This window comes from Neopelma chrysocephalum, unplaced genomic scaffold (genome assembly GCF_003984885.1).
Source record: "Neopelma chrysocephalum unplaced genomic scaffold, ASM398488v2 Primary Assembly neopelma1_59, whole genome shotgun sequence".
Classification (NCBI taxonomy): Eukaryota; Metazoa; Chordata; class Aves; order Passeriformes; family Pipridae; genus Neopelma; species Neopelma chrysocephalum.
Genome location: NW_020897714.1, coordinates 23,900,058 through 23,921,259, shown reverse-complemented (window position 1 = coordinate 23,921,259; position 21,202 = coordinate 23,900,058). Strand labels below are relative to the sequence as shown.

The 21,202-nt window shown below is 44.4% G+C and overlaps 1 protein-coding gene across 3 annotated transcripts in view; it reads right to left on the bottom strand.

Moving 5' to 3' along the window:
- Positions 1–21,202, bottom strand: part of HIPK2 (homeodomain interacting protein kinase 2) — a 123,685-nt gene that overhangs the window by 26,695 nt on the left and 75,788 nt on the right. For all 3 annotated transcript variants that reach the window (XM_027680504.1, XM_027680506.1, XM_027680505.1), the window contains exons 3-6: positions 7,821–7,944; positions 5,626–5,745; positions 4,864–4,950; positions 3,629–3,813 (exon numbers count right to left, since the gene is read on the bottom strand). In XM_027680504.1, the coding sequence (XP_027536305.1) occupies positions 3,629–3,813; positions 4,864–4,950; positions 5,626–5,745; positions 7,821–7,944 (516 nt within the window). The remainder of the gene's footprint in view (positions 1–3,628; positions 3,814–4,863; positions 4,951–5,625; positions 5,746–7,820; positions 7,945–21,202) is intronic.

The following is a 21,202-nucleotide window of genomic DNA, read 5'->3' as shown; positions in this document are numbered from 1 at the left end:
GTCTCTCTTAAGCAGTGAGAGTCAGTTTAGCTCTGTACTGAAAAGGCCAAGACGAGAGCGGCTGCTTTGGGACTCCTGGGTGCTCCCATGGGTCTCAGCACTGCAATACAAATCACAAGCAGCAAGCAAACTGCTTGCTCTTTAGGTGACGAGGCAAGAAATACAAAGTGGCTATGTTTAAAGACTGAAAGAGACTGAGAGCAAGAAAGAAAGATAGATACTGGTTTTTTTCTGATGATTGAGCCTGAGAGGAAAAGACAACTCACGCTTTTGCCTCTGTGCAAGCCTAAAGGTAGTTTTACACGTCCTTTGCAAGGAAGAATTCTACTATTCTTGATCGCCGAGACCACTAAAAAATCTCCCTTGTTCCTTTCAAGAAGTAGTTCACTTAGAGCTGAGTCCAGCCTAGTGTTAAAACATTGCCCCTGTCTGGCTAAATGCTTGTACCGATGCTTATCTTGAAGCACATGAGACCTCCTCTTGCAGTCAATGGGACAATTCATATTGAAAAAGGTTATGCCAAATCAGATTCATCAATGCCCCGAGGCAATCCGGTTCTGAAGTTATCTCACACTGAGAATTGGATCTCTGGGGGAAAGATTACAGCTTCTTCCTCTACGCTGACTTTCCCTTAAATGTTATTGATATAGCAATGGAAATTTTGAGAAGTATCATATTTTGTGCCTCCTGCAAAGGAGATGAAATGCTCTCTACATTTTTAGAGCTCACCAGGCATCTACTACATGAAACTGTCGGTATTTCATTTTTATAATTAGGATATCGAAGCATACAGAGGTTAAGAAATAACAACACAGCAAACCTGTGCAAAACTGTATTTTTAATAAAATCTCATTTTTTGAGGTCTAAAAACCAATACAGTTTTTGCCACAATTCCTCCATAATAATTGATTTTACAAATGCAATCTCAGAGTCTGAAACTCAACCCCAAAAAGTATAAAGGCACTTATTTTATTTCCATTATCTCAACACAGAAAAATAGCAATTCCAAGCAGTGAAAATCAGCTGTAGCTGTAAAAAATCAGCTGTATGCTGATTGTTTTGTAATGATCTAAACTGTTAGAGGAGGTAAACATATCCTCACCTAATTTTTAAGAAATGAAATGTCCCTTCAAAAGGACAACCTCATATGATCCCTAGGGCTGGTCAGGAAGAGGACCTCAATCTTTTCATCCCTATCTTTTCTCTTATTCAAATGGTCACCTCTTTTTTTCTGTGAGTAATATCTTGATAACTGGATCTGGGCCATAAACACCTGCAGACAAGACAGGCTCAGGACACTGTGCACAGCTGCACATTATGAGCATTCACTTACAGAACTATACCTGCTAGTTGTAGAACATTCAGCAAAATCAAACACTTATCAAATAAATACAGAAGACTATTGAATTGCATTTTTCCAGTCAAGTATGAACATAATTCCCTATTCCGAAAGCAGAAAGCAATGAAAAGAGCGTATATTCTCTACATGGTGAACTGTGTGTGTTACTAAACAGTTTTATGTAACAAGGTGTAAGCTCTACTAATGCAACATCATATTCTCTGTTCTTACTTTAAAAAAGGGGGGGGATAAAAAAAGGCAGGGACAAAGCAAAACAGAAAAAGTCCGAGGAGTACTCAGCAATTTAAGAGCCAGGCAGCTAATTATGTGAAATGGGGACCTAAAGTCACTTTGGTGTCTGCTTGCAAGTAAGCAGAACAGCCCATCTCGTGCTGCTCAAACTTGCAGCCTCTCCAAAGCGTGCCACAGCAGATTCCTTCCAGAAGCTACAGCTTCCACATACTCTCACTTTCTCTGCTGCCCGATTTACTTTCAAGACAGATTACAACTCCCTGCATCTCTCAAGGCTTTGAAGTTTCTATTCTCCAAACCACAGGCAATCACAGGCAAAATTTCCATCAACTTGGCATGGTGGTTACAGCTTATTGCTCTCTTTTCCAATCACCGCTTCCTACGTGGAGGGGCTGCGTGGGGTTACGCACCCGGCTGGCACAGCATTTAGTATTCAGAAACCTGATGCTGAATTCTTTACTTGGGTAAAATCCTCACTGCTATTGGCCCCAGTGATATTTTCAACCTTTCTGGGGCTTCGCCTGAGCAGCCACAAGTGAGCACTTCAAAAATGAAGATGTGGTTATGGTCTGTTGCGTTAGTGGAAAGATTTCTGATGGCAATGTATTAGGTCACAAATCTCTCCTATCTTACACAATCAGTTGTTGCACAGTAAGAAGGATTGTTGCAAATTAAGAGACTTTTGTCTATGATGCTCATGCTGTTAGAAAATACTGTCATTTTTTATTTATGAATGGTTTTTATATGAAACTTACTTTCTCCCTGTTTAGCACAACAATCTCCCATCTTGTTTTCGTTACATTTTTCATTTACTATCTATTTATAGATAACAGTGCTCCAAAATGGCTGTGCGTGGTACGTCTGGGTCTACACAGATCGTGCACCCACTACCTTCTGGTAAGCAGCTGCTCTTATCTTGTGATAAATGTAACAAAAAGGCAGCTACAGCTCCTTCAAAGAGGGAAAGCTACCTTAAATGAACTTGAAATACCGCAGCCACACATACAAGCAGGAGAGCTGACACAGTTACCTGTTGCTCTGCAGCACTCACACACATACACTCTAGAGCTTTTGAAGGAATTCCCTTTAATTTTGTACCTGAGCTCCTGACAGCCTTTAAACACTCACGCAAATGGCACCCAATGAAGTACAACACTGTGCTGGCAACTGTTCTCCTGTCAAGTGGAAGGGACAGCATGCAAAAGCACCTTGAACTGCAAGTGCTGTAGAGCAGGATATTCAAAGCTAGGTGTCCTAAAGGCTTTGGGAAACTCCCACTATGTATCTACCTTTTTCACTTATACCTGAGAAGCCTGGCCCTATGTGAACTGCCCAGGGGACAATGGCAGTGGGCTGGGTGCAGGTTTCCTGCACTTCAGGCTGCTCTGCTCTGTAATGCAGCTTTAGGAGAAGGGGCAGTCAGGCTCGAAGGCATGACACTTCTTCACATCTCCAGCAAGCCACGGAGCCCATCTCCATTCCACACGTGTGTCAGATGAGGTCACAGCATGGTATTTAAGGTGACACAGGCAGACAACAAACAGCTGAAAATTAAACTCCTCATCCTGTTGCCTATGCTTTTGAAACAGAGCTGCTGCAGAACAGCTTTTCCCTTAAAAAGCAAAGAGCCCCAAACTGACCCCTGCAAGATGGGAAGGTTCTGGGAGTAAGGGTTGGTTCCCCACTGCAGACAAGGTTGATTACTTCAGTAACAATCATGACTATATTATTTTGAGTTAGACTGATAATTTCAGCACTAATTGCATAATTTCTTCTGCATTTTAATGGAAAAATACGTAATTATTGAATATTTACATAATTAATGTAGCACACACTGCAGCGTTTTAAATGCCAAGCACCCACAACACAATTCTAACAACCTTGACTTGGTAATCCCCTTTTTTTTAACCAGGAAAAGATTAAAACTTAGGATTTAAACATCTTAACAATGCCCTTCAGATACATTTGGTCTCCACCACAGCCAGCTCTTCCCTTCACCCTCCAGTTCAAAACCCAAGGGAAACAAAAACCACGTACTGTGTGCTGTGAGGGAAATCGAGCAAGTGCGTCATGGTGACAAAAGGGTGGCTCAGAGTTTCAATGGGTGTTATCCTCTTATCTGCATCTATCGTCAACATCTTCTTTAACAGATCTATAAACTCCCGCCGGTCTGCCTTTTCCACCAACATATCACTTCCTTCCAAATCCGTTGTCATGTTTACCTAAAGGAGAAACGACAAGAGTGAGCGGCAAAGGAAAGAGCAGATGGTCAGGTCTCCAGCAAACTGTGTTTACTCCTCGCTGGAGCACATGCCCTGCAAGCCTCCCTGTCTAAAGGGGTAGTTGCTGAAGTCACACGGCACACTCTGGCTGGTCATCTGGCTTGTGCATGTCAGATCTCTAGACAGACTGTTAAATGTTCAGCTCGCTTGGGTCAATGGCTAATGAAACACTTAGTCACCCTCCACTGATGATGAACAGCTTCCATGTGGTAGCAGGCAAGCTCTCATAATCAGTGTATTTATCATACAAAGTACTGTGCTATCAGATACTTATCTATGTGTCCCGTGAGCAAAAGAAATATAAAATACATAAAAATTCTCAGTAGGTTTATGAGAAACATCCCATTCATATATCAGGTGCCAGGAAAAAAAACACACGTGTTATTTCATGCATTTATAAAGTCTCCCCTGATTCCAGTCCTCCATTTCTGCATCTTTGCTTATCAATGCTACCATGTCTAGACTTTCCGAGTACAAACTCCAGTGTTGCACCAGTTTTGCACAATGATTTGTTTGTTAGCACAAACCCCTGTCGCAGGAGTGGTTATGCTGAGATTAGCTTTCACGACTATATGGAATTGACAAATGAATTAGTACTCCCCATTCCCCCAGACAGCCACATTTTACATAGAGCACTCTTCTACAGCCATGGTGAGTACTTCCAGTGTCACCATTTATCAAACAGAAATATTAAAGCACAGAGAACTAAGGGACTTGCCAGTGGTCACATAGAGGAGTACTGCATAGACAAGAGAAAACAGGATTTCAACACTCAGAGATTTGACTTAGTCATTTTCCAAGGCTGCTTTACTATGGCTGCAGTCACCCCTACAAAGCTGGATATAACAGCTAATTTGGTAGGCATAATCCTGGTATTTTTCAGGAGCTGGCAAAAGTTCAGGATATGCAGAGAACTCATGTAATTCCCTTTTTTTAGTGCTGCCAGAAGGCATGTAAACAGTCTTCCTAGTTACTCACCAATGTTCTTACCTGTGCCATATCATCCAAACAGTTGAAAATATACTTTCTTGCTTCCTTCGACTTAATCCCCGTCTCTGCCTCATGATCATCTGGCGTCTGCTCAAAAAAGGACAGAGGCATTGACCAACACTGCCCTGCAGTCAGCTGTGCTTATGTGCCCTTGTGTGCCTCATCAGAGACCACCGTGCCTCTCTTGCCTGACCAGACAACGTCGATGTGATTTCCGCTATGGTTATGTGACATCTTTTGTGTCACAAGGTGATTTATCTATTCCCTTTCACTTCTGAGGATCCTCCCAACTATGGTGGGTGTCTTACACCCATCCTAGTTCAGCATCCTATCCTTACAGCCAGAAGCCCACTGGGGAGCATGCAGTCAAACATGCTGGCACACGAGACTCAGGGCTCACCTACATTACTAGTGGTTTTGACTGTCAGAATTAAAATGCCTGCCTTTTTTTTCCACCCAATGCATTAGATATTAGAGCAAAGTCTGCCAAGGGCATGTTTCATTTAAACTACACACCAATCCACAGACTACTTAGAGGAAGATTTCCAGGTCAATTCTAGACTTAAATTTCCCATAAAGCAATGCTGAGCAGGTGTGTTATGGGCTGCAGACTTTGGGGATGGCAGTTTTACCTTGGGCCATACCCACCCCAATGTCTGCACCGCACCGCAAAAAGCAGAGACCTAGGCTCTGAGGAGACCTGAATGTCTCCTCACTTCCAAGCAACTGCAAGGTAAAAGAAATAAGGAAATGTCTTCCTACCTTCAGTCTCCACAAAGGATATGGTGAGTCTGTATCCCTGTTGAAAAACCTCGTAGTCTTTGTCCCTGCACTTAACAAATACTCTGCTGGTAAGCCCTGCGTCTGTGAAATATAGCGAATCTGTAAGAGAAGGATGAGAGGTCACTGTCTGTCCTGTGAAGATCTCTAGAGGTCTTCCCTGAAGGAGTGCAGGAGGCATTTGAAACAATGGAACAAAAAAAAAGAGAAAATGTAGCACGCAGTTAGACTTCACCCCAAAAAATTCAGTGCAAGGAATGAGAGGAAAGAGAACTTCGGTATGGAATTCCCTCCGTTTATCATGTACATCACTGGAAACTCGCCCTTACAGCACAGTCCCATAAGGCCTAAGGACAAAGACAGGAAAGTCCCTAAGTTTTGGAGATCAGAGAAAAGATCCAGACAGCTATTTCAATGGGGTGTCTCACCACTTTGCACCTTTTTATGTCACCCTTTCCTCTCCCAGAAAGAATTTCAACAATTTGCTATTTTCTCTCTAACTTTCGCTGGTTTTCCCCCACCTGAGTGCACAGCCTGTCCTGGGAGCAGTTTGAAGTTCAAAATGGAAGACTATGAAGTGACTATCTTTGAAATTGGACAAAATATACTCTCAAATGAAGTGACACCCTCATGGTATGTAAAGTACTTCATCTCTAATGACAACTGCATGATGTCATTTATTATGTGGGTTACATCTTCAAGCATGATCTCATTGGCACCCACATAGCTAAAAGATACTACACATGTTTCCAGGATCTCTAACTTTTATTTTTTTATAAAGGAGAAAGGGTCTGTGATTACACAATTAAAGACACACATGCCTGAGGTGCCACATGAAACCTTAACTTTGGTATCTTCTGACTCCTGAACGTTTCGTTCTGAAAAATTGCTGCAGACTCTGCAAAACTGCTCAAAACAGTCATCTACTCTAGAAAACTCCAGGGAAGAATGGAAAGTGATTTTTAGGGAAGAGACAGAGAGGGATAAAAAAATTAATGAAGGCATAAAAATCAGCTGCTATTTCAAGGACTTCCAAGCACTCAGTGCTTGGAAGGATGCAGTTCACTGTGTATGGTTTGCTCAGCTCTGCTGCTCCTTAGGTCCATCAGAATAGCTCATGCACTGGAGAGGCACCAAGATCCTGCCCCAGTGCTGCAGCAAGGGGCCAGGATCAGCCCCTACCCCTCTCCCAGGTCCCCAGGAGCCCTCCTCATACTTTCGTAGAGGAAGCCTTGTGCTGGGCAGTTAAGCTGGACAGTAAAGGTATGGTGATTTCTTTTTCAGCTGCGTGTTTTATGGTTTTTGGGGTGCAACAGGGAAAGGAAAGAAATCCACTCTTCATGCTTGGTATGTGATTTTCAAATGCTTGTAAGTTTTTCAGCTACGTCAGATTTCCTTTGGAGCCCTGCTCTTCACTGCAAGTTATTTCCCCTGCCAAATATTACCTTTAGAGCTCTGAGTAAAAAAACACTAGTTTCAAAAGAAGAGTCAAAACATTTAAATTTATGAAAAACTTATTATCCTGCCTTTTTTTTGGTAAAATTTATTTCCTAAAAGAAAAAAGACCCTTTAGAGGCTGCATTTGCAGACAGCTAAGATCAGCCTGAAGAAGACTGTGGGAATGGAAAGTGTTCCACAGCCCGGGTTCCAGCAGCCGCTGTGTTATCAGTTTTAGGACTACAAAAAGAGCACAAAAGCCTATAGGGAGAAAAAGGACGACAACTTATATTAACTGGAAACCTACATCAATGCGAGTGTTCTCCTTCTTGTCATTGCTTTTAATATGCACTCTCATAAAAGGGTTATGAAACGCAGCTGAGTTTGTGCAGTTTCTTCTAACAAATAAACCTTTATTCAGCCCTTGCTGTTACAGCAGAGAAAGGGTGCCTGCTCTGCTCAGCGAGGAGAGACATGTACACAGCTCTCCAGTCAATGGTAGCGTTGACTCTTGATTGAGATTTCACTTAGGCAGTCAGGTCTTAAAAGCCAGCATACCGAGCAGCACACCGGTTACCTAGAATAAACACCCCAGGTGGATAATGACAGGGTTGTCTTGGGAGGGTAAGAAACACAGACCCCTCATTAGCAAAAGTGAAAAAGCTGGCATCTGTTCACCTGACAAGAGAAGGGAAAAGCACCCGTGCACTTACAGGACCCAGGGCAACATCCATACCCACCTGATCGTACTCTGAAGCTCCCGGGTACAACGGCCAGCCCAAGAACAGCTCTGCAATGACACATCCCAATGACCACATATCGATTGCTTCACAAAATGGTAAACCAAGGATGATTTCAGGGGCTCTGCAAAGGAAGAGGTTGGAAAACATCAGCAAGGGGAGCAGACCCACTCAGCTGGCATAGGGTGGCGGGTGCTGACTGGGACACCCGTGGAGCTGTGGCCAACGAGTGTCGCTGCTCTGACAGAGCTGAGGGACCCACTGGCCACCGGCAAAGCGCCTGCTAACCAAACATTAGTCGGTGAACATTTATCCTTGCAGAGGAGTACTATGGCTGTATACAGCCAAAAGACAGCCCTATGTTTTGCAGCATTTTGTAAAGGAGAGTGTAGTGGGTTTACGTAACTACCGTTATTTTCATTCAGCAAGTGGGAATTTGAAGCCACCCACTTAAGGCCCCAACTCGAGGCTCTCAGGCCCAGTTACTGTCCTGTGGAGAACTGAGCAGATTCCCCATGGTGAAGCATCCTCCATTCACACAGATTGGTGGGTTCACAAACAGCCAGACATTAAATAATCATTACAGGACTGGTATAAAAGGATTACTGACTTTTCAAACAAATGGCTGTAACAATAAAACAGAGAAATAACATAATTAGATCTATTAGACCTAAGCCTTTTCCTCAGGAGGAAGTAGCCATGAAGCCTTCCTTTCCCAGTCTGTCCCAGGCACCTGATTAGATTTGCTTTTCCCTTTCAGCCCAAACAGCAAAAATGCAGTGGCGCTCTGACTATGCATTTACTGTCGGCTTCAGGAGATGCCACCAAAGCAGCTCTGCCCCCTCCCCTTCCAAGGGAAATCTGTCCCACAGCTTGGGATAGTTTGAATCCTTCTTCACTGATGCTGAAAAGGTCTGTATGATGAGGTTAGACAAGCTTGCTCAACTCCAGTGGCCAAGGTGAGATGAGATGAATCCTGACCTTAGTGCCCCAAATGCTCTGTGTTTCAAAAACAACTTCTTTGTGGAAGAATGAAAAGGATTTTACAAATACTGAAAACCTTAGACACATACAAACACCTTCCCTACTTTTCCCACCTCTGCCTAAATGTCCACATGTAGTTAAGTGACATAGTTTCTACTTTACACTGGGATCACCTAAAGCTTCTCTCCTGCTCTTTTTGCAACATTTCTAGAGCCCCAGCTTCTGGAGTCAGGTGATGTACAGCAGAAAGAGTAAATTCCTTTCCCATACTCCTCTAACTATAAAGAAAAAAAAAGTCAGAGAAAAGAAACGCACGTTGCTTTAAAACTTTCATAATTTTAAATATAGCCTTGAGATTTCTTGGGCCCTGATGCATATCTTGGGAATGCCTGGGGTTGACTATTGAGCAAATCAAGTGCCACCATCCAAAGCTTGAAATAGGACCCATGGTTCCCAGTTTCCCATCTGTCATCAGGATAAGATCTGACAGTAGTGAGATCATGCTAAGAATTACCAATTGCAGTGGAAAATATTATGTTTTAATCACACCACTGCAATCATGTGAAGACAAGTCTTTAGCCAAGAAACCAAGCAAAATGGGTAATTTTTTCCAAAGAAAGAAGCAAGGCCTTGTAGCAAGAAGCCATGCCCCATTTTCAGTCCACAAACTTCCACAACTTTGGGTTGACTTGTAACAATAAAAGCCCCAAAATATCTATTCTCAAACCAGCAATGCAGAATGTAAAAATTTCAGGAAATTCTGGGATTTTAAAGTTAGAATACTTTGTGTCATTACCACAAAAAACAAGCCAGAAACTTAAAAAGTGGCTACCTTTAGCCCTCCTAGCTACATCTGTGTTTGTTGTCATACTCTACTGTTCTTTAGCCCACTGTGACAAATTTTGTTTTCTAACACCAATTTCTCCTTATGAGGAAGGGGTTAATTTTCCTCCCTTTCTCCCTTTTCCATCATCCCTGTCATCCCTGCACACTACTCGACACCTAGACAAAATGCAGAGAAAAAAAGACAGCTATGGTGACCTGAATCTCATTACTATGTAAATCCTGCATTCAAAGCCATCTGCCTCTCCCTGTCTGCCTTCCACATTGTGAACGAAATGTCCCTGGTCACTAATGAGAGCTCAGCCACGCATCGCCCCCCCCCCAAACTTCAAATCCCTCCCCCTAACTCAAGTGGAGGGAGTGGAGGGGTGGACTATCGGTGGGATATTCCCAATGTTATTTTGTGTAGAAAACTCCCTGTTTATAAAAATCGCTTGCACAGCTTTCGTATGCAGCACACACCTCCCTCCCTCTCTCCCCACACTTATGCTGCCAACACCTCCAGACCCCGGCAAGAAGGGATGACCTAGAATTTGAGGTTCCAATATTTCTAATTTTTTTTTTTCCTCCTGAGTCTTTGGCTGTCCAGTGGGTTTTCCTTAAAGCTGCACTTTCCGGAATGCAGTAATTAGGAGAGAATTTCTTTTCTACAGGCAAAAGAAGCTTTGCATCTCTGCTGCTGGGAAGAAAAGCACAGGCCAGTGTCCATATTATTTAACCACAAAATGCAACTAAACGGAACACCACTCATTCTATTAAACCAGACCTATCCTTTTAGGGAGGGTAGATGGTGAGATAGTTTTATTTTATTTTACTTTATTGAAAGCTGGTATTCACATTACACAATTGAGCCTAAATGTTAGTTGCAATCTTCGCCTGTTAAGTCCCAAACAGATGATCATTTTGGAACAGTGATGAGAACACATGTGAGAAGGGGGCCAGATCTAAGTTATATGGTGCCCTATGTACACCACTTGCTGCACCTTTCTGCCAGACTTCATGTCATAACTGCAATTTTTCCATGGAGAGGGAGTGGCCCCAAGACAAAAAGATCTTATTAACTTAATTAAGCAGTCATTAGGACACCACAAGAACAACAGGCATTGGACACCACACAGGCTCCCAGATTTTTAGCCAGTAGACACCTCCTGTCTGCTGTGTGAAAGAGAGAGTTGGAGTCAACAGAGGCAGTAGCGGTCTGCCTGTCTGAGATGGCCAATGCCAATTTTGGTGGAGGATACTACAAGTTTTGCAATGAAAGAACTCGTCCACTGATAAAATACCTCTGAACCTCTCTTGGGTGGACATTGTTTTTCATGCTCAGTTAGGGATGCATACATCCTTCTGCATAGAGACCTCTATCTAACACGTGAAACTCCTCTCTTCCTTAACATAAACATGTCAATTTTTTAAGACAAGGTGAGATCTTGACTTCAATCACATGTTGTGGCACAGAGTTCCATAGACAACCTTCTGCTTTGAACAGCATCTTAACTCAGTTGATTAAAGCCTGATTTTCCTTCATCATGTTTAAATTTGTTACCTCTCACTTCATGTTTACACAAATTGGTCTAGAGGTGAAGATGGAAGTGCTTGAATCACCTTTCCTTTGGCATAAGCTATTTTTGTGTCTCTGCCCTGTTCTCCCATGTCTGTAGCACCTTATGCCTTCTCAGTGTACCACCCCACGGATGTTTCAATCCACTTCCATGGCCTGACCCTACAACTCCTCTTTCTGACATGACTGCTTGGAGACAGGCTGAACTGACCTAGAAAGAGTTAAACATGAGGATATTCCCTAGACTTATTTTACACTATTTGCAGAATGCTTTTGCGTTCCAGTCTTCCCTAAGCTTAATATTTTGTTTGCTTTTGGAGTGACATGAGGCATTTCAGCAGATGTTTTATCTGGGAGATCCTCTGAGACACACAGTCCTCCCTCCAGAAGAGCTGCAGTTAATTTAGGACATAGAATTATGTAGAAATAGTTCATGTTTCCTCTTCCAATGTTTACTGCTTTTCAGTACTGCACTGATCTGGTATAATGTTTTCTGTAATCTAGATACAGTCCTTTAAATGCTCCTCACTCTTTTCCGCAGCCTAACCTAAGCAAGTGTGTGATATCTGCACGCTTGAACACTTCACTACTGGTCCACCACTTTTTACAGATAATTAATGCATTAAATAACTGTGGTCCTAAAATGTGCATGCAGTCCACTCCAGAACTGACCCTTGTATTCCTAAAAGCACTCAGATCCAGCTCAGCAATAAGAATGGTGTAATTCTCTTTTCCAAAGGGATAGAAAACAGTTTCCATGTCTTGGTCCCTTCTTGTGTGGGATTTCTCCATTCAGCAGCTGCTAACACTATGCAACAAGGGAAAATGCCCTATTAAAGTGTGCACATCAGAGTATTGCAACCATAAATCGGAAGGACAATTCACATGGCAGCAGGTCCTCCTGGAACAGCAGTGAGGTCTTCAGCAGACCTCTCCATGGCTGCACAGGGAAGTGTTCTTTTACCAACAGTACATTTGTTTTTTTTAACACAGACTCACTAAACCTTTTGATTGTGGTGAGGATCTAGTCTGACACCACACAATGGCAGCCCATTGCCAGATACCTTGATACATACAAGAATATCCCCATTTGCTGCTCTCTGCCAGTTTTTTGGCATCTGCAACATGCTTGGCACTGTTACTCCTGTCTCCTGTACAAGACACATGGAATGAAAACAGAAAACTTTGCCCTCCTGTCCTTCCTTTTCCATAAGCTGCCCTCCATGTCTCCCAAAAAAAGGCACTCCCCTTCTGCATGTGCAAGCACAACCTGTTCCACAGCTCACACAAATCTCACCAGCATAGACCAAAGATTTAGAAATCGTTTGCCACCAACCTGGGAAAAACTGAAGGGCCCTGCCAAGAGCCTCTGTCTCCAGAAGAAAAGCAACCAGCCCATCCCCACTTTCCACATCTGTTACCCCTTTCTGACCAAATTACTTGCCTGGACGGCAAAGGGTGAACTGCTCCTGGGCTCAGCCCTGGGTCCAGCAAGTCCCTCACTACATTGGAGCCCAGCTTGAATGTGCCCATGTGTCCCAGAGAGCTGTCGGCGTGGGGGATCCAGGGCGTGAGGGTCCACGTGCTGGCAGCACTCGCAGGTCCTCAGAGGCAGAAGTGCCATTTCATCATTTGCTTGCACCTCACATATGACCCCATCCTGCTTTCAGGCCTGCCGCTGGCAGAGTATTTACTTTAGCAACCCTGCTTTGTGGCAGGGTAATTTCATTGTCTGGTGTTTCTGTCAGGAAAATTAATTACCAGTCTAGCTCACTGGCTTTTTCACCCACACATCACAGGACATTAAAAACAAATGCCAAAAAAATTCATTTCCACAGACTGGAATTCAGAGAGCTGGGCTCTTTCTGAATTTTAAAACTTCCCTGCAAACTGTCCTCCTCAGGGATAATTTACCACCTCTGGTAGGGTCCCACAGCCAAGTGTGATAGTCTCAGCAGAGTCCTTCATGGACAAGTATACATATCAGACAAAAATATAACTCAAAACTTGATACTTGCTGGCACCTTGAGCAGAAAGTGTTCCTGCTTCTTGTCTTTGGGATGATGCTTCTAGAAGAAGGTTTCAGGCAGCTGTGGGCAGCGCAGACAGATCTCCAGTGATGATGTCTCTGAGCTGACATACACAGCTCCTGTCTTACTCTACCTGCTAGTCTCACCTGATAAAGCCTGAATTCTAGGAAGCAGCAGGTTTCACATCTCCACCCAGGAAGCCCCGGGCAGAGGCAGAGAGGCAGGAGCTGAAGCCCTCTGCCTGAGCAGGCAAGCACTGACCAGCTGCACACCCAGAGCTTGACCCCACTCAGGGCTCATGCTCTCCCATGCACCAAGATACCTCCTGTGAGGACAAGGAACTGCATTCTTCATGTGTTTTACGAAGGGGTTTTTATTCAATTGAGGGGGCTCTATCCTCCTCTCAGGTGAACCCTTTCTTTGGCATCATTATGGACTCTCATACCCACTCACTTGATCCTTTTGTATTTTGTATCCACTTTTTATTCCCAGATACTGCAGGATGCAAAGTGCTCTTAGCTCTTATTTAATGGAAGTGGAGTGCACACAGCATCTTTTTTTGTCCCTCTGTACCTCTCAGACCCCAAATCACTTCTTAAGTGAAGGCATATAAAAGGAGACGGGCTCATATTCTGGAAGTAAAACGTTATCATTGGTATTTACCTCAGCCCTCCTCCTCTCCACTCGCACAGACACATGGAAGGGATGCAGACATTAAATATGGATGACGCCCAGACGAAGGCCATCCTCTGCTCCAGAGCCTGCGATAAAGCCAGCCATCAGGGCCAGAGTTTAACACCTAGAAGCATCAACAGCTCCTGCTCGCTCACTCACTCCCTGTCCCATGCAGTGGACAGGAGAGAAGCTCCAGACTCCACCTGTGTCCCTCTCTGCAAGGGAGAGATGGGCTCACCCTCATTGCTGGCCTTACAGTGGGACTTCTGCATTTCTCCTGCATCCCCAAGTTCTGGAGTCGGCTCAAATGCTCAGCTGAAACCTATAAAGAAGTGGTAAAGCTCTGCAGACCATTAGGTGGGGCCTCAAGGACTGTGATGATCTCTGGACCATGTTGGGAAACACCAATCCAACAGAATCTCAGCAAGGGACATCCCTGGAAGTCAGGACTTATCCCAGAACATGCAGGCCTGCCATGCCTTTCAGATTCCAGCACAGAGTTCAAACCCTGGTGAGTTTAGTCAACACAGGTATTTATGAGGGAGGGAAAGGGCCACTGAGGAATGCCACCCCATCTATCATGGTTTGCCCACAAAGATGTGTTGCTCTGAGTGATAAGCAGGGACAGTGCCTCTAAAGGGCCTATAAATACATTCTCTACTTCATAGATCAAACAGAGGTACATCTGGTTTCTGGAAAGGACTGTGGGTGTAGCCTGAGCCATTTCCAGGGCTGTCACACCACCAGCACAACCACCACTAGAGGGTAGCTCCAACACTGCATTGCTCACATTGCCCTTGCCCATCCCTCAAGATTAGTCTGCAACACATTAAAAAATATCTGTATCAGCTCAGAGGACTGGAAGCTGGATCCCCTCAGCCTTCGGTGATAGTTTATATTACAGGACATAAATATAAACTGGAGGCTGGTAACAAGTGAGGTACCGCAGGGGTTTATCCCTGACCAGTTTTGTTTAGTGTCTTTATCACTGACCCGAAGAGGAGGAGGCAGAGTGCATTCTCATCGAGTTTATTGGTGATGCCAGACTGGAGAGACCTGGCAATGCACCTGAGGGCGGGGCTGCCACCCACAGGGACCTGGACAGGCAGGAGACATAAGCCAATGGGGACCTCCTGAAATGCAGCCAGGACAAACGCCAAGTCCAGCCCCTGGGATGGATGAGCCCTGGTGACAACTGGGGAACTGCTCAGCTGGAGTGGCCATGAGCACCTTGACTTGCAGGGCCGTGGGTGTAAAACAAGGACCCGGGTAGCAGCTGCCACAACAGCCTCCCTGGAGCAGGGCCAGCAGATCAAGGAATGTGGTGACCCACCTCCAGCCACATCTGGACACCACATTTAGCCTGGGGACTCCAGTGTATGGCTGAACTGGAGTAACCCCAGTGTGAGGAGGGACGGCCATGGCATACATGACAGCAGCCTGCCTCCTTCTCCTCTGCCACATGGAGTAAATGGTGCCAGGCTATTCACTCAGGTTGGTAGCAGGAAGTGGAGATGACAGACAAACTGAAACAGGGGAGGTTGCCACTGGGAACAGGGAAAACACCTCCACTGTGCTGATAAATGAACCACCAGCATAGGCAGCCCTGAGGGACTGTGCAGTTGCTATCCTTGGAGGTTTTAAGACCCAGCAAGACAAAGTCCTGATCTTTATCTCATGGCAGACCCTACCCTGACCATCAGGTTGGGCTAAATAAAAGCCCCTTCCCACCTGAACTACTCTAACTTTGTAAGGTACAGTAACTATATATTTCTCAATAGGAAGGTCACTAAGATCCTTCTACATGCAGGTAAAATACTACATAGCTGGGAGTGCTTCGGGGGTACAGATGCAGGTCCCAGGGTGTTTTTATCAAGTGTACACACACAGAGTTAGGTCTTTTAAAAACAGAGAGCAAGTTACACAACAATTACTCCTGAACTTGACTGGCATAATTACCAACCAGGCCTAGTGAGCCTATCATTGCTAAGGGTATTTAATAGCAAATAAATCATAAAAGCTGAATATACTACTCACCCCTTGACACCACTCATGTTCCACCAGGGAAGGGTGAAAATACTCCAGAGAATGGTGTCAGAGGCTGACAGGGTTAGCCCGGACCCCAGGAAAGTCACCCACTCCCTCCCTGTCCCAATCCTGGGCCATCCAATCAATGTCTGTGTCACTCCTGGCAAGCATTCAGCCAGCTTGTCTTACAGACCTCCCATGGCGGAGCATCCATAGACTCTGCTGTGCCCCAGAGGACCTCACCCCTTGTAATTTTAAGGAATAATACAGCTGTGCATAGCTGAGTTTATGTCACGCTTAATTACAACTTGTTGTCAATCTGGCATCTATGTAATACATATGGAAAAACATAACTTAATACATCTCACTTGACTTTGCCTATACCCGGCTTTCTGCCAGGCTGCCCCTCCTCCCTCTCTTCACCCTGCCTTGGCCTCAACACATACTCAATACCTATAACCTTGTCTCTTTTTCTCTCTTGCTTACTATGTCTGTCTCCTTTTTCTGTCTCATCTTTTCCCCTCTCTTCCCGCACTTATTGTGCATGAAGAGAGAGGCAGACAATCCACACAGGTGCTCTGAAACTCCCTACCCCATGGAGGGGATGCACACCATGCACCTGAAAACACAGCCCTACATTGCCACGGGTTTGCATCCATCTTTAAAAATGGGGTGTCACATAGACACTCACATATCAGGCACTCCAATAGGATCCCGATGCTCACTGCCACCACCCACATGAGGCTCTTGGAAAAAGCAATTTCCACAGGTTAATCCTGGAAGACTTTCAAGTAAACCACACTTACATATCAAGCACTTGTCATCACTTTGCACCTTTCCTGGGATTAAGAAAGCTGGATTCAGCCATGAACAAAGCCTGGGTTTAAATGGAGAGGGAGGGGTCCCTGCTGGGAGGCTCTGCACCACTCTGCTCTCCTATATACATTGCATATATACACTTCATTTAGGTTAGGGCCTTAAAGAAAACCTCCTGCTCTCTTCAGCTAGAGCATGTGAGCAAATAAATGACTGAAGCCCAAAGCTGGAGAAGGGAGCACAGCTGTTTGTGGAAACAAGACAAAAGATTTAGAAACAGTTGCTTTTTTCCCCCTCTCCCATGTCAGGCTGTTTACAGAAACCAAGGGATGAAATTTTGCAGACAAAACCACTGAGAGCAGCCTGTCAGTCTCGGAGGGAAGGAGAAAGGGAGGGAGAGGGAGGGGAGCGTAGGCTTCTTTCAGGATTATGGATCATTGCTAAATTGCTCTATCAATTATTAAACCCATCACTCAAAGCGCAGTAACCAAAATATAGCAGATAAAGCCTTTCTCATCCACTCTCTACCAGCTGCTCTCCTCCTCCTAAAGCCAGAGGGGAATGAAAATTCCCATAGTTTATATTTTATAAACATAATTTTCCCCATGCCTTGAAAATAAAGATTTTTTGGACAAGGTACAGTAGAATTGAGCCCATAGCAGGAAGATACTAAAGGAGAAGTTGCCCTTTTGATTAGCAGACCCAAGGAATAAAACAAAATCTCTCCAATCAATATAATTTCTTAACACCGACAGGTTAAAGCATTTGTCTGTTAATAAATGAAGAGGCAGGCCCCAGCCATCAATAGCTGTTAGTTGCTATTTGCCACTGCCACTGAACTGATCCAAGATCAACAGCAGGGTGGGCATGGTCCTAGGAAAGGACAGGACAAAGTGGCACGAGGCACATGGTCTGGCCAGTGGCTCTGTGGAGAAGGAAACTGCAAACATATAACCAGGATGAGAGAGGAAGCCCTGAGAGCAGTGCTGACAAGGAACCACATGGGGAGGATGACCAGGACCTGACATCCAGCTGGAAATGCTTCCATGTGGCTGCTGATGTCTGAATGGAGTTTTCAGCAGCACCGTGTGCACTTGCTGGAAGCATTTACCATACACATCACCTGAAGCACACACACGCCCGAGTCCTGGCGAGGGCCCTGGATGCAGCTCAAGTTAAGCGTGCATTTAAGCGCTTTGCTGAACCTGAATCAGCCAGCAAGTCCTCGTTGCCATTGAGCTAGAAATCACAAAAGTCAAGAAAAGCTATTAAGCCCAATAATGGAAAAGAAAGCCAGGCCCTGGGTTTGACCAAGAGACATGCTAAGCTTGCCCCAGCCAGAAGTGCATCTTTGCATTGTACATCCCTGGAGGAAGCCCTACTGGACTGACCACAATCTTGCTCATCTCTTCGGACTCAGAAATGCAGGAATCCATAAACTTCAGAGGAGGTGAACAACACAGAGCACCACGACCATTGCCCCCAGGGGTCATCAGCTCCACGCTGACCCAGAAGCGCAGAAACATGCACGGGGAGTGATGCAACAACAGCTACATTCAGCACAGCACGACCTCTGGTTGTTCTCCGAAACAAAGGGCCGTGCACGGGGGGAGGGCCGGGGCTTTCCCAGGTTATGGAAGAAATCAGAGAATAGAAAAATCATAATTTGAAAACAAAAGCTCTATCCATGCCAGGCAGTGAATGGATGAGCTGCAACGTATTGGGTGCAGAAATCCCCTGAAGGAGGCATCTGATCAAGAGAGGAAGAATGCCAATTATGCGCTCCCATTCATGCCACTGCAATGAAAGCATAATTCTGACTCTGCTTTCTGACCCGCAGTATGCAATTTATGCAAATCCAAGCTGTTCTCGCTTCCCTCAGAGCCAAATGTCCACCAATGCCAGAGCTGGCTCTAACTTTTTGTTTTCCTTTTCAAAATCTATTGTTTTCACTGCTGAATATTTAAGACCTTTTGTTGTTGCTGCCGCATTTCTTTGGAAATGAAATAATAATTGAAAAAATCCCATAGCACACAGAAACAAACAAAAGTTGACTTCTCATCTCCGACGGCCTCCCATTCTGCCACGCTCAGTTCCATCCCAGCCCCTTATCATTCCAGCCCAGAACCCTGCCATGTAACGGCCAAGTGAAGCTTCTCATGTCTGATCTGTAATGTTCCCGAGACTTTTGTTCGCAGCAAACACTGGAAGTTGCATCAAGCTGCATGGTGGTTTTATGGGATTAGCCCGAATGCTGAGCCAACTGTCAATAGAAGGCTCCAAACAATTTCTATCCTTGGCAAACATGGATATGAAGCAGACTCAGGCCATGATCCTAAGACTGGCTTCACAGAGCAAGTAGCAGGTCTGAGGCTAAAAATATCAAGTTACTGCAGCCTTCCTTTATTTTTTTCCCTTTTTTTAATCATGTCTACTGGCCACTTTCTTTTTTTATAATTAGAAAAAGACAAAGACAAAAATAAAGTACTTATCCTGCCTGCTCCTCGGAGAAAGGAGCATTGCCCTTTACTTATCTCTGAAGAGCCACACAGATTTAATATTATTATTAGCAGCAACTATTTGTATTTCTGTAACACACAGAAGTCCCGGCGGAGACCAGAGCCTCATAACGCTAGACGCTAAAACACGACGTGCTAAGGGACTGTGTCTGCTCCAGAGAATTGATGATCTAAGACGATGTGTGGTGACAGGGGAACAGATTGGTGGAGCAGTTCGCCCAAGATCATACGGTGAGAGCACAGCAAAGCCAAGAAAAGAAGCGGGGTCCTTGTGAACAGCGTGCCGTATCTATCAGACCCTGTCTTCTAGTTATGATATTAGGGAATAGCAACAACAATACGTGGATTTGAAGGCTCTTGCAAAAGAGATGGGTAGTACTGAGGTAAGGCAGATTTTAGGGTAAAATGACCTGTAGATATGACCCAGCAAGACAGCAGCCATGTTGGGAACGGCTCATAAAATCCAAGGCTTACTTTTAAGTCGTGCTTGGTGAGTCACAGCACCCTGCCTACACTATGAGGACCTGCCTGGTCTACAAAGAAGTTTAAAGGAAAATCCTGGGAATGCCTGCCCAACCACACATGGAGGTAGGTATGTGTGGCTGGGAACAGCAGGGACCCCTCGGAGCTGCCCCAGTTGGCTATTCCTGCTGCAGAGAGTTGAAAATCTCCACTTTCAACTCAAGCCCCACTTGAATCAGCACAGTCAGCAGAGCGGGTGACAACAGCCCCCTGTACAAGCAGCAGGGCACAGTACTATGGAAAAACATTCCTTTTCCACAGATTGCAGAAACACAAATCCACTCTGAATTTAATTTATTTTTATTGCATTTATATTAGGGCTAACATCTGGAAGCGTTAAGTAGAGCCCTACTGTACTGGATGCTGTAAAAAAAAGTAAGAAAACAGCCGTTGCACTAAAAGACTTGCAACCGAATTTGGGATCCCTTATCACCCTGGAATTAAAAGCTCAGCATCTGCTAAGACGGGATCTGCAACTAAGCCTGAACAAAATGCAATCCCTGACCCACTGGGGTGACCACTATGAGTCTGGCTCCTGCAGCTACCATATTTTAGGGCCAAAGACTGCAATTGCTCCATTGTCCAGAGATGGAAGAGGTCCCTTGCAGCTGTAGCAGAGGAACAACTCGGACTTTAACCAGTAATGTCACACATCTTTCTGGAGCCGGACAGAAAACCAAAATAAAGCAAGAACGTGGTGTGCAAATAGTCCCAAAGGCACTATGATGCTTGTGGGGAGAAAGGCACCACTTCAGGAGAAAGACTTTTAAAATAAAGTCTTCTGCAAAGTTAAGTTCATTCTTTATTTAAAACCATCGCATGGAAAATTCAATTGTTCTCCAATGCATCTCTGTACCAAATCAGAAGCCTAAATTCAATCATTAAAGTGTGAAGCTGATGAATTTAAATCCATAGTAAGTGCAAATTTCAACACAATTTTAAGTAAGGAGTCGCTCCCAACACCTTCATAACATGTCAACACATAGTCATATATTTGTTTCTGGGACTCTTCAAATGTCTCCTTTTACTGTTTCATTTTTTTCTTGCCAAAACAAATCCTTAAAGCTCTCCCAGTGTTCTGAAAAAAATATAAACATTTCCTGCATGTTAAAATCTTAGGTGGCCATGACAGAAATTTTGGAGAGACAAATCTTGCAGAAAAAAAAAAATCATACGAAAGAAACTTTTTGCTGTACACAAGGGGAATTTGGATTGACTCCCATCTGATTAATTTTAACTTCTAATTTGTCCTTGGATCACACCGCAGTACGGATGTCATTCCTTAATTTGACTGTTTTGTAAGTAGCCAGTACTGTCCTTGTAAAGGGCGAAGAAATCCCCATATATCAGTAATGCTTTTGGCTGAGGGGAAGTTTAGTAATTACTCCAGAGAAACAAATACAACAA